The sequence below is a fragment of the Pipra filicauda genome, unplaced genomic scaffold (genome assembly GCF_003945595.2).
Source record: "Pipra filicauda isolate LSUMZ 115617 unplaced genomic scaffold, ASM394559v2 scaffold121_size3267253_pilon, whole genome shotgun sequence".
NCBI classification, from domain to species: domain Eukaryota; kingdom Metazoa; phylum Chordata; class Aves; order Passeriformes; family Pipridae; genus Pipra; species Pipra filicauda.
Window position 1 is genome coordinate 809,950 of NW_024103674.1, and position 13,569 is coordinate 823,518.

Sequence of the window (13,569 nt, forward strand, 5' to 3'; positions counted from 1 at the left end):
GGGAGGAAGGGGTTTTGGGGTTTGTTTGGGGTTTTTTTCCCCCCTTTTTATTTTTCTTTTTTTTAATTATTATTATTTTAAGAAGTAGCAATTGCCGTGAGCTGCCGGGACCAATGAATGGCCATGGGGCTGCGAGGAGATGCTGCTCAGCCTCTCGCCTCGCTGCAGAGTAAGTGCCCAAGGCAGAGTGGGAGGGAGCAGGGCAGAGGGCACCCAGGGGTGCAGGGAGGAGGTGGGAGGGCACCTGCCTGAGGGAATCCCATGGAGCTGAGGGATTTGCTGTGTCCTGTTGTGGACAAGAGGGACCCGCCGGTCGCCCTGGGAGGTGCACGGTGGCTGGGTGGGACTTCGGAAGAGGAGGGGGCAAAGGGTTGAAGGTTTTATCCACACGTAGAAGTCCCTTCTCCTGGCAGAGCTGACCAAGTGGACTTGAGATCTCACTTGTACCGATGGACCTCACATAAGAAAACTTATTCCCCTCTCCCTGCCCTCCGGGCTGCAGATTCCATCCTCTGGTGCTGGGAGGAGGGGGGCTCTGCAGATGCCCTGCGGAAACAGAGCAGGGCAAAGAGGGGAATAGAAGCATGGGGGAGCTTCTTTCTTCCAACCCTGAGCCCCATGTACAGGCTCCCAACTGCCTCCACCAAGCACTGATCCCAAGGGAAAAGCTGTGTCAGGTACCTTATAAGGTGTGTTGAGGCCAGTTTGGGGCTCATGGCCCTGGGCAGGTGAGTGCAGGTGAGCAGCCAATTCCATCAGCAGCTTCCCCAGAGCAGGGTCTGTGCTTCCCTCCCTGGAGCCAGAAAAGGGTCTTTGGTTCCTTCCCAGCAGCTCTTCTGGCCAAAAGAGTTTCTTTCTCCCCCCCTTTTTTTAAAATTATTTATTTATTTTGTATTATTTTTTGTAAGTGCTTCGGTATTACAGAGGAGGGCAGCAGAGAGAGGCAGTAAGGACATCCTTAAATAATTTTCATTTCTTCAAATCTGCCTTTTCCTCTTCTCTCTAAGTCCAGAGGAGAGATCCTTGGGGGGGTGGGAGGCACATCTGCACTACAAATAAAAATAATAATTACAACCACCAACCAAACAACGGGGAAAAAAGTAACAGCTAAGAAAAAAAACACTTGAAATCAAGGACTTTGGGAATCAGAGATCACAGAAATTGTACTATTATTAAGGAGAGGGGAAAAAAAAGAGAGAGGCAAGAAATCCAGCGACCATGGGCCAGCCTGGCTTCCTAGCGTGTACTTTGTGTTCTCTCTCCTTTTTCCCAAGGTAATTGCAGTCTGCCGAGAGGGAGTTAAATGGGATTAAAAGATCTGTGTAAGCAAAAGGACCCAGAAGAGAAGGAGGAAGGAGTGAGCCGTCCGGGCCAGGGGTGTCTGTGACACAGCTGAGCCCCTTAGCGAGGCAGAGAGCCGAGCTCCTGGGAAGGATGTACCCACAAACCGGCCTGTCCCCCGATTTCTGATGGATTGCCGCAAAAATTGCCCGAAAGAGACAATGCACTAAACGTGATGGAGCCGGAATCAGAGCCGGTCTCCAGACTCAGAGCTACAGCGGCAGGCAGGGGGTGAGTACAAACTCCGCTTCTCCCGGCGCTGGGGAAGGGCATCCCGGGCGGGCTGGGGGTGCCGGGGAGCCGCGGGATCCCGGGAGCTGGGAATGGGGTGGGGGAAGACATTCCTCTGCCAGGGGATGATGTGAAAACTCCTGGGCTGGAGAGGAGAATGGGCTGGGAGCAGGGAGGCCACGCTGCGGAGCGGGAGAGGGTGGAATGGGGCTGGGGTGTGCGGGAAGGGGTGAGAGCGGGGATTGGGGCTAGGACGGCCAGGAGGAGCCCCCCCGCCCCCCAATTCCCACGCACCGGGGAAAGGGGCTCCCAGCCCTGGAGCTGCTCGGGGGGGCGGACGCCGGTGTAGCCCCCACGCGAGATGCAGGAGCGGGCGATTCGCTGCCCCTCGCACTCCTCATGCTGCTCGGGCAGGGCGGGGGGGTTCCCCAGCCCCTCCTGGGAGCAGGGGATGCTGCTCCTCACCCTGTCCCGCGGGGCCGTGAGGACTCGGGTACCTGGATCTCGCCGCCGTGGTCCTGCAGGAGGTGGGAGAGCCCGGGAGGGCTGAGACACGGCGGAGGTGCGCGGTGGCAGCTCTTCATGTGCTCGGCACACACAAAATGCTGCTTCCTGTCCATCCGTGTGTGTATGAAAAAATTCCAGCATACACCCTGCCCGTCCCCTTTCTCCCACAGCTGGGACCAGTTTTTACTATTTTCATTCTTAAATGCGTTGTTGTTATTGTTGTTGTTATTTTCCTGGGGACCAGCAAAGGGTTAATCCCGCTGGCTGCGTTGTCGGATGTACTGATGATTTACCGACACTCCCTTGGAAAGGCTGGGATTCTTCTGCCTGGCAGTTTGAAAAACTTGTGTACAGGATCCCTCTGCTCGGCTGGACTGGGAGATGGGGGGAAAGAGGGGGAACGGGGAGAGGGGATTCGGGGGCATACCCCCCCCTTCCGCCCCCGGGGTCACCCCGCTCCCGCCCCTTTTGTAGAGCCGGGAGATGGATGAATGTGCAGTTCCCTTTGGAGGCTCACTCTGTGTGTGGAGTTACACGGAGAGCCCAGACCCCTTCCCAGGGGCTGCAACCGCTCCCCTTGACAAGTTTTCTGTGTGTTTCTATACTCAGAAGGACTGAATTGCAGTGCTTTAGGGTGGGTTTTGTTTTGTTGTGGATTTTTTTGCGCAGACGTGGCTGTGGCGTGTCTGGAGATGCTGGAAACTGCAGCGTCTCCCAGTTACACCTTTTTGTCGCTGGATACGGTCGGGGTGAACCGCCTGGGACGGTGTGAGGGTGGCTGATGTCAGAAAGGGAGAAGTCTAAAGGGGAACAGAGATAAAGGTTCCTTTGAAAGACCACGAGCAGCGTGGCCACAGCGAGGGGACGGGCCCCGGTGCTGGGGAGACACTTGGCACGATGCTCGGCCGCTGACAGAGCACCAGCTGCTCAGCCCGGTGCAGGGAGGTGACCGAGATCGCGCTACAGATGAGGACGGGGAGATCCTGTCCCAGGTCCTACTCGAGTCCCAGGGCAAATCGGACCCAGCTGAGGACAGGTTTGGGAAGGAGGGAGCCAGGAGAAGGCAGCGTGGCTGCCTGCCTGCCTGCCTGCCTGTCGGAGGTCTGTGTCTGCTGCTGCGTCGGGGCATCCCAGGCTATCACAGCACGGCTGCACGGGGTTTGAGTGCTGCAGTGCCTTGGGAAATCTGGCGTTGGTCTGCCCTGGTGCCTTGGAATATGAGCGCCTTTTGTTCCAGGGTCTCCCCTGGCCTGTCCCTCCCGCGTGCTGCTCCGGTCACTCCTCAGCAGAGGTCGCTTGCTGCCCTTCACATCATCTCCCGAAGGGATTTTCGGTGCTGGCTTCTGATTTGTTTGGCAGAGCGCTGTGCATCCCACCATCCCCGCAGCTGGATGGTCCCACTGAGGCCATTTCGCTTGGAGAGGGTCCTGTGAGCCCGGAGCTGGTGTGTGCCTGGGCTCGCCGGGCCACGCTTGTGCTGCCGAGCCTTACTCGGGGTGGGTGAGGGCTGTGCTGCCTGCAGGCAGCTTGTGATGGGAACGTTCTGGTGCTTTTCCACGTGGCACTGGGGGGTCCTGCTCATACCAGCACTCCTGCAGCATCCTCTGGAGCAGGGCCGAGGAGCTGCCGGATGTGCAGGAGACCCGTGGATGGGAGTGGGAGCGCTGGCTCACCGGGGAAGGAGCAGCCCTTGCAGAGTGTGCTTTTGAAGCCTTGTCCTTGCTCAAGCTGCCAGAGCTTGTAAAACCAGAAGAACACAAAGTTTTACAGGCTCTTCAAGCTTAACATGCCCCTCTTGGTCATTTCTGCTGGTGTGTTTTTGGTGAGCACAGTCTCTCTAAGCCACAGGAGGTGAGTTTGCATTCAGCTCTGCATCAGGCACGTGTCCAGACCATAGCACTGGTGCTGTTCCACTGTGGTTGTGACACCTTGGCCCCTTCCACCCCAGTGTCACATGCTGGCCATGCAGGAGGCTTGATGCTCCATCCATGTGCGGAGTGAGAAAGCTGCACACGTGGGGGTACAGCACCCACCTGGCACCACCAAGGTGGGTCAGCCCCTGGGAAGGTCCAAAAGGGCTGGAGAAGGAGCCATGGGCCCTGTTTTAAGAGGAAAAGAGCATTGCACGCAAGCCAGGCAGGTGGTCTGGGGACAAATTATGGCACTGCTGGACAAATTCAGCAATAGGCTGAGTAATTATGTGTGTGCTGGGTACGGAGGGGTGCCTGGGGGTACAGAGGAGGCAATTGCACGGCTCCTGGAACTGTGTCCAAGGAGGGAAGGGTAGTGTCACAGCCAGGGTTCCAGCTGAGGTCCTGTGTCCAGGTGCCCCCACTCCTGCTGCCTCAATGTGTCTCTCCAAGCACATCTTTAATAAAGCAAAGCTCCAGCTTCATCCTCTTTCTCTGATGGTTTGAGGAGTTAAAATCTGTCCTGCTTGAAAATGCTGTTCATGGAGGTTGTTACTGACTGGGGGTTGCCCAGGTCTGGTGATGAGGGGGTTGTCAGAAATCAGGGACAGACACAGAGCTTGTAGGGTTTTTTTCCCTTCCTTTTCTTTGGCAATTTGTCGGGGCATAAGTAGAAATGATGGACGCTTACTGAAGTGCAAATGGAGACAATGGGGAATTCTATACGGCTCTGCCAAACCCCATTCAGAAGATGAAGGAATGCAAAGGCATTTGTTGGAAGGACAAAAAAGGAGTTAGATGACAGATCACGCTTAGCACTTCTGTTTGTGGAGGGCTCCAGTTGCCGGAGAACACAAAGGCGAGGGCCAGGACTGAGTGTTGTCACTTCACACAGCAGCAAAGTCAATATCCCAGACACACAGGGGAGACCAAGGGGAGGGCTGCCAGGAAAGATTCGCTGCTGTAGAGAGTTGCTGGGTCTTTGAGTCATCCACAGCCATGTCAGTCTGGCATCTATCAGGTGAGGAAGTGGGCTGTCACCAGCAGGAGCTGGTAGCTCTGGGGCAGCTTTGTGCAATGATTACACAAGCTCCAGTTCCAACTAGGAGGACAAGGACCTGCTGTTTGGAACCCATCGGCCCTCTATCTGCAGAGATCAGTGTGAGCCCTTGAGAGAACAAGGTGTGAGGTGTCTGCAGGAGGTCACACTGACCATGCTGGTGCTTCATCTCCACCTTGTGGGTACTGCAGGTCTGCATGTCCCTTCTGGAGATGTCCTAAGAGGAGCTATAGGTGCCAGAAGAGCAAATATCAGGCAGCAAATATATGTAGGGTTTTGCAGCAGTGCCTGTGTACACCAGACAAAATGTTTTCCTGGAGGTGTTAAATCAATACCTGGTTTATATTGCAGAAAAGGCCCAGCAAAGGACAAAGCAGGGTCGATGCAGGGACATCCACATAGTTGTATGCTTCCATTGCTCTTGCCAGAAATTGAGGGTGAGAGGAGAAATACCACCATTTCCAGAAGCCCCAAAAAGAGAGAAGAAATCTGGCCTGCAGAGGATGTTACAAAATAAGATTCTTACCCTAAAAAGCTGGGAGTGGAATTGATGCATGGTACAACTTAAAGCCTCCATATGTAGGTTGTGACTTGTTTCCTGTTCTCTATCAAAACTGCTTGGGAGTCTTATAAAATATCACCTCCAGTCACATGCAAAGGATCTTAAGCCACACATACCTTTTCTTATATTAGGATACACTGTCTGATCTACGGCTAGAAATGTAGGTTTGCTTTTCTTGAAAAGCAATTTCAGCATCCAGCTGGCTTTGTGGTCTTTTGGACAGGAAAAAAATACACCTGAATGGAGGAAAGTGAAGGGAAATTGTTTTTCCACCCTGCAATAATGTTTGCAATTTCAAAGCCATTTCCCCACTGTAAATGAGGGAGAAAACAAAATAAAAAAAAACTAAATGCTGCTGTGGGCCCTTGTAACACTTCTTTCAGCTTCAACCCATCATCTAAGCAAACAAGATGTCAAAATCATTTAGACTTCTGCTCTTAAGGCAGGGCAAATCTTTTAATTTAAAAAAAACTGAAACTGTTCCAACCAATTCTAGACATAATGGAGTGGAAACTTAGCTGATCACAATTGTTTTACAGGTTGTTTCAGATTTGTCAAACTTGCACTTTTTTTTAGGATAATTTTTGACCAAGTCTACCTTGAAAGGTCTTTTGTTACTCTTGTCCTTAGTTCAGTGTAGTGCTTTATGCTGGTTGTCAGGTGAGAACCCATAAGGGTTATTACCAGTCTTTTTGCTTCTCTGTCCCTTTCTGTTGTATTTTACCTTGCACTTTTGGCACAGGCTGGTTCCTGTGGACTGATCCACAGGAGTTTGCCAGAAGTAGTGAAGCAAAATTAAGCTGTACTCAGAAGCTTCAGTTTGCTATAAAGGGAGTTTGTGCTGGAAAACTTTTAGGGTTCATGTGAGCTTATATCATGTGTGCTATGGGGCAGTTCTTCACCCAGTGACTGTAGCAGTGGGGTCATAGAATCACACAATGGTTTGGGTTGGAAGGGACCTTAATGTTCATCTTTTCCACCCCCTGCCATGGGCAGAGACACCTTGCACTAGACCAGGTTGCTCCAACTCTTGTCCAACCTGGCCTTGAACACTTCCAGGGATGGGGCAGCCACAGCTTCTCTGGGCAACCTGTGCCAGGGCCTCCCCACCCTCACAGTAAAGAAATTCTTCTCAGTATCTCATCTAAATGTGCCCTCTTTAGCTTAAAGCCATCCCTCTTTGTTCTGTCACTCCATGCCCTTGTCCAAAGTCACTTTTCATCTCTCTTGGAGCCATTTTAGGCATTGAAATGTGCTATAAATTCTCTCTTGAGCCTTCTCTTCTCCAGACTGAACAGCCCCAGGACCCTCATTCTGGTATTCATGGGCCCTGTGCAGTAAAATAAATAAATGTCTTTAGTGGTACCTCTTGAGAGAATCTCAGTGGAAATTGCTGCTTGTGGGAAGAAGCTGAGATAAAGGCAAGGTGGGTTTGATAGCTCTATATAAGGAGAAAAATCTTCCTTTACTATTGCCCTCAAGCTGCTTGTACAGCCCTGTCACTGCTGAGCCGTAACGGAAAAAGAGCCTGCATTAAAAATCCCGGGATAATTAACAGCCCCATCACTCACAGGGCTGCCATTTGGAAGCTGCTTTTGCTTTTTCCATTAAGTTGGTAAATTTTGCCAAAGTGTTTTTCTTCAGTGCTTTGGCACCGGGCCCCGCTCTCAGCTCTTACGGTGTTGGCCGAGCGAGGGGTCCAGGAGCAGGGCTGGGGCCAGCTGGATCCCACACCCTGCATTCATCTCCTTTATAGCCCCAGTCAGTGTCACTGGAATGAAATTACGTGCTGGATTTTCCCCCCAAGACTTGTTCCCCTCGTCGTGTTGATCAACGCGGATTTTGGAAGCGAATTTGGGTTGCGAAGGTACCCCTCCAAAAAAAAAAAAAAGTGGACTTCATTTCAGTGTGTTTGTTTGCAGCAGTGGTTGTACATAGCTGTGTAAATCTGATCCTCACCAGATCTTAACACCTGGCACTGCTGCTGCCCTTACATTCACCCCATTCCCCTCATCTCCTGTTCTCATGGGGCAGCTGAGCCCAGCTGATGACACTCTGTGAGGTCTTTGCTCCTTGCACAGGTGGAATTGTGTCCATCTTAAAACTCCATCACTCCTATGGAGGTGAACACAGAAATGCAGTTTTTCTTGTGAAGGGGGTTGTAGCTTCCTTTAAGTCATAAAAAGGCTGCTAGAGGTGTCCTTGGAGAATCATCCTTCCTCCATCCCCTGAAGGAACCTGGACAGCAGCAATCCTTGAACTCCTCAGTGTCTTCAGCCCAACAGTTGTGTTCCAAGGGGTGACATGGTCAGAAAACAATCAGGTCTCTCCCCAGCTGGAGATCTCTCGAACATGGTGAGGGTTTCCTGGTCAGCATACGGCCAGCTATAGGACATGCCAAAGAATACTGGGATTTGGCTGTTCCAAGCTGTTATTCCTTCATAAAATAAAGCAGCCCCAGAGCCCCTGAAATGCACAGTCCAGTGTCAGGGTGATGGAAACTGCAAAGGAGGACGTGGATTGCTTCATCTCATTTGTTTCCCAGTCAGTGAGGGGCCGCTCCAGTATTTTATCCCTTCAAGCCTTAAAGTATTAGTTAGTGGCTGGATTCCTGGATGGATTTTTACATTCAAGGCCAGGTTTCCCCACAGGGAAAGGGTCTCCTGCACTGAGAGGATCTGGCCCAGGGTAATACATTATCTCAGAGGATGCTTTCTTGTGCTAAAGCTGAGGCTTGATGGCAGGAGCAGAGTGGTCCGTAATCCCACTTGATACATGATTTGTGTGTCAGGTCTGGAGGGAGGAGCAGGCTGCCCTTTGGCTTTGTACAGCCCAGTGTTCACACTGGCCTGGCTGAAGTGACAAACGACCTGGGGATGTCCCACGCTGCTGTCTTCTGGCTGAGGGCTTCCTGTAGTTTACATTTCTGTCTCTTCTTCCAGCAGCCTTCGCTGATGAAGCTGTGAAATACCATCTCTAGAAGATGAGGGAATTCAGTCTTCAAACTTTCCACTGACAGCTTTAAGTGAGCCTAACCAAGGAGTTTCCGATGTTTGTTAGCTGGCTACAAATCAAGGAAGCTGATGGGGGAAGGAGAAGGGGGGGCCTTAGCTACCTTTCTGGTAAAAGTTTTTCTCTCTGCTGCTGTTTCCAATGGCATTTGAAGGCTTAAAGCTGAGCTAAGAGAGAGGTTTGTCCAATTCCCTCTCAGGCATGAAAGGGTCTGGGAGAGCATGGGCTTGGGAGCCTTCAGATCTCACACTTTCTAAACTTTCCTGCCATACCAGGCTTGTGAGAAGATCATTAGTGGGCTCAGCACAGGGTGCTGAGTGGTTAGAAGCTGCCCCTGTCTTTGCATCTGAGTGTAAAATGAGGAATAGATCCATGTAGGATGCTGCATGTTTAGAATATTTTTAAGCATGCATGGAAGCATTAGGACTCGGAATTTGTTTGCTGAGATGCAGGTGACACAGCACTGCATGTCAGCCCACCTTCTACCCCTGTCCTCACAGACCTGATCATGCACTCCTGGCATGTCTTTTGACCCTCAAGTTTTGAATTACTTCTCCGTTTTCTTGCATTCCTGAGGGTCTGTCCTGGATGGGGTGAGTGCCAAAAGGAAGCAGTAGTGAAGGGGTGGCTGACCAAGCACTGATGACCCTGTATCTCAAAACACTGGGCTGGTCCTTGTTCAAGGATGGATCAGCAGCCCCTAATACCAGTGGGAAAACCTTCCAATGAATTCAGTGCACTTTAGATGACTTTAAAGCAGCAAAATGAGGTCTCAGTTGGAATCCACTTCCTGGAGACATGTGGATGCTGCCACTGCCCTCAGTAGACTTGGGATCAAGGAGAAGACCCTTAACAAGGGGAATTGGTTTTGTTACTAATGTTGTAGAAACTCACTGTTTTTATTTCTCTTCCAATTTTAGGGGATTCTGCTTTCTCTGGACTGTATTATGTTTTACCTGGTTCCTGGGACTCACACAGGGAAATCCTGAAGGTAAATTACACGGTTTTTTTCCTCTCCTCTTTCAACCAAAGTAAAAGCCAAGTGCTTTGGTACTGGTGTAGGGCTGTCATTTAATGCTGTCTGAGCCCAGTGCAGAGGTAGATTTTTTGCTGGTGGTTGCAGTACTGATGATATGGGTGATGCAGTTAACAGCTGGCAAAAGAACCAGGGTTTTTACAGGTGATTACGTGCCCCACAGGATTTTCAGAGTGCCTGTCTGTCTGGTAGAACCTGTGGGAACGAAGCCATTTGTGTCTAAAATGTCACTGGCATTTACCTGCACTTGCCAAGACTTAACTGCTTTTAGAAAGTGCCCCTTGAGGCTGCAGCATTATGGAATTAAACATCTCTGGCAGGCGGATTTCTCCTTGACTTGAAGGCACCCTAGGCATGCCCCTGCCAGCACATAGGGTGTTATGCATACAGAAATTATGTCAGTTCTGACAGGAAAAGCAAATTTAAAGAAGAAAAAAAATCCCACAAGGTTGGTTGATAATAGAATTACTATATCTGATTCAGTCCCTGTGATGTAGGGGAATATTCTATAGAGGAGTGATCACACACCTTCACCCTGTCTTTACATCCCTTCCCCAAACACCACCTCCCTAGTGCTGCTGGGGGTAGGACAAAATTGGGACACAATAATCAGTGACCCCACAGGAAGAGAGATGAAAAGCTTCAGAGTCAACACCCACAGAATTAATTCATTTTTTTATAGTTGATAGTGGGAGCTGAACATTTCTACAATATCTGTTTTTAAAGGAGCCTTCTCAAAATAGCAACACCTCTTCCACATGGATGTTTTACACGGGTATTTGCTGGAACTGAACAGCTTCCCCTGCAATCTGCAGACAACACTAAGTGGTCTAGCAGGCTCCAGGACTCTCCTCTCAGTCTCCAAAACATGAAGGAAAAATAGAAAGTTGGTCAATGCTCAGCCTGTCAGCCAGCCCATGGAGCACTTTTTACAGGGGGGGAATAGATCCCTGCCATCAGCAATTTTGAAAAATGTAATATTTTCCAAATTCTGCCTCCGTGCAAAAGAGGTGAACATCTGGCTGAATTACTTAGTCAAGCAGTTTTCAGAGCAAGTTTTATGTCAGCTCATAAAAAGGCAGAACAAGTACTGTGTCTTGGCATCTCTCTTTTCAAGTAGGTTATAATATGCTGTTTAGATTCATCTCTATCCATCGTTCTGCTCCCATCGTAATTATGGGATGGTACCACGTTTTTTGATTGTTACCATACATCTAAAGCAAACTCTTTCGTTTCATCATGACTGTGTTTACCCTAGTGTAGAAGATAACTCCCTTCTGAGATACTGTCTCTGTGATAAAAGAATTTTACAAAGCTTGCTTGCCTTCCAAACAATAAGAGAGAGGATTCCCTTCTGGGTACCAGAAAATGAACACTTCCAGGGAAGTAAAGGCTGTAAGGAAACACTGGTGACTTGAGGCTGTGTTATCATCCAGGATTTTCAAACGTCAGATTTACAGGCAGTAAGAGCTTGTTCGTAGGTCAGTGTGAGAGTGAAATGAAGCCAATGCCATGGGCTTTTGAAAAATATTGTAGTTATTACTCTAAAGTTTAGGGGTCTTCCTGCACACTGGAAAATCAGGGAATGCCGAGGATGATCTTTCCATAAGTGTTACAAATCCGAAAGATCATGAGGTTAGTGAGTTCATCTGCTGTGCTCTGACTAAGGGTCTGGGCAGTAACTTTTGGAAATGCAGCATTTATTCAACCCAATTTTAGCTGTGGGCATCACATCTTGGCTGTTGGAGTCTGGGAAGCTGCAAGTTATTTCTCTCCTGCCTTTTGACTTGTTTTTCTTATGAAGTTTTTGTGTGGGGAAAGGGAGGAGAGAAAGAAAGAAAAGGGAAGGAGAACAATAAAATATTTTATCCCCTCTTTCAGAGACGATCATGTGGTTGTTCAGGAATCTCTGAACATCTCACTTCACGCACAGAGTCTGCTAGAGAAGTTTTTCCCAGTTGCTCAAATGTTGCTACTGGAATGTTGCTCCTGGTTCTGAGACACCTGGAGGTCAGGCAACTCTAAGTGAATGTTTTTGTTGTTTTGTTTTTTTTTTTTTTAAATAATGAGTTTTGATGGAAAAATCCACAGAGGAAAAAATCTGAAGGGGAAAAAATGCTCTGCTGAACTTGGAACTGCTTAAGGAAGTCAAAATTACCTTGCATTTTACGTTGATGACATCCTGTCATCTCGGGGGATGTGCCCCACCAGCCCTGGGCAGTCAGCATGGGATGGAGAGGCAGATGGGCTGGGTGCACAGGAATCCTGAGCTCTGTGCCTGGACCTGGGGCTGGAAAGTCCACCTACGTGTCCTGCATGAGGTCTCTTTCAGTCGGATTTTGCGTAGGCATCCAGAATTTGGCTCCACCTTAGTGGGTTTTGAGGGAGAGGAGTTGTTTGGGTTGTGCTTTTTTTCCCTTAAGCACTGCTGGATGCAGTTGCTAACGAGGCAGTTGGATTGGGATTGCAAACAGCAGAGACATCCTCTGAGCAGGGAAACATCCTTAGGTCTTTGCAGAGCAGCTACCAAATGAGTAACTCCTGGAGTGTCCAGCATCTCTAGCAGAGACAACCACTGTCTGTCTCTGGGAGAGAACCTAAAAATACATGTAGAAATTGGAAGCTGGAGTCTAGCTCCTAGTTTAAGTGGTAAATTTATTTCCTTGGGGATAAATCCTGATGCCTTTGAAGTCTGTGGCAAGAGTCCCACTTGACTTCACTAAAGCCAGGCTTTGGCCTTTGCTGTTTCATGGGCTCTGGAAATTGTCCAGTACGAAGACACTGCTGTGATTCCTCCATTCAGTGCAGAGAGGGAAGGGCCACGCTGAGGGACAGCCCTGTTGGGCAAAATGGAAGAAAAGCAAGGATTTCATAGGATGGGAGAGGTACTGTCATTAACACTTGCACATGCTGTGCAGTAAATTATCCCCTCTGCACAGAGTGGGAAAACTTCCATCCTCTTCCACATCTGACGCACCCTCTCCGGGGTAGTGTCTGCTAGAAAATGAGTCAAGCTGCCTTAAAAAAGTCAGGTAGGAATAAAGCTGAACTCAGACAAAGTAAATATTGATTGACTCGTTCTTACATACAAAAATGGCCAGGGCTTTTGCCAAAGTCAAGGAACAAAGGTTTTCTCATCATTCTCTTCCCTTCCTGGCCAGCAACATTACAGGCTTCAGACTGCTTGAGTCTACAGCCCTTCTGGCCAACACCAAGGTTCTCTTTTAAGTGCCAGTTCTCCGAATATTGTGTTTTGTGATGAACATTTAATAGTTAAGGGTGAAAGCAGCCAAATACCGAGGCCCTTTTAGAGAATGAGCTCATTTTTTTTTTCTTTGGATAACCTCTGATTTACTTTTCCTTTTAATACAGCAAAGCTCCCACCCCATGATTGGCACCACCACGTTTCTGAGTGTTAAATTCTTACCTGGCTACATCAGGATTATACAGCCAGACTGGCTTCCCCAAAGAACACTGAAATTTAGCTGGTCCAGGAGTAATGGGGATTGCATTTGGGCAGGGAAGAAGGAAGGGAATACAGTTATCCTAGCTAATTTTCAACGGTGGTGGTGTCGTGGTAATCACGATCGCCTTACCTTCATCATAGGATCATTTGGGCTGGAAGACCTTTAAGATCATCAAGTCCAGCTGTTAAAACAGCACTGCCAAGCCCACCACTAAACCGTGTCCCCAGCTGCCACATCCACACATTTTTTGAACACTTCCAGGGACGGTGATTCCACCACTTCCCTGGGCAGCTTGTTCCAGTCCTTTTGGTGAAGAAATCTTTCCTAATATCCAACCTGACACATCCCCCTTCCCCCCACCCCCAGTGCACCTGATGTCATTTCATGTCATCCTATTGCTTTTTTACTTGGGAGAAGAGCCTGACTCCCACCTAGCTCCATCC

General features: G+C 49.4%; 1 protein-coding gene and 1 long non-coding RNA gene across 3 annotated transcripts in view; one reads left to right on the plus strand and one right to left on the minus strand.

The window, feature by feature from the left end:
• Positions 1 to 955: 955 nt before the first annotated feature.
• On the minus strand, positions 956 to 2,462 carry LOC120324529. Its single transcript, XR_005565908.1, has 2 exons — positions 2,070 to 2,462; positions 956 to 1,049 (listed from the first exon to the last, which is right to left on the minus strand). It is a non-coding gene; the product is annotated as an uncharacterized LOC120324529 (long non-coding RNA).
• Positions 1,003 to 13,569, plus strand: part of COL27A1 (collagen type XXVII alpha 1 chain) — a 146,191-nt gene continuing 133,624 nt past the window's right edge. For both annotated transcript variants that reach the window (XM_027729914.2, XM_039387537.1), the window contains exons 1-2: positions 1,003 to 1,572; positions 9,544 to 9,614. In XM_027729914.2, coding sequence (XP_027585715.2) covers positions 1,517 to 1,572; positions 9,544 to 9,614 — 127 coding nt within the window. In that variant the 5' untranslated portion in view covers positions 1,003 to 1,516. The remainder of the gene's footprint in view (positions 1,573 to 9,543; positions 9,615 to 13,569) is intronic.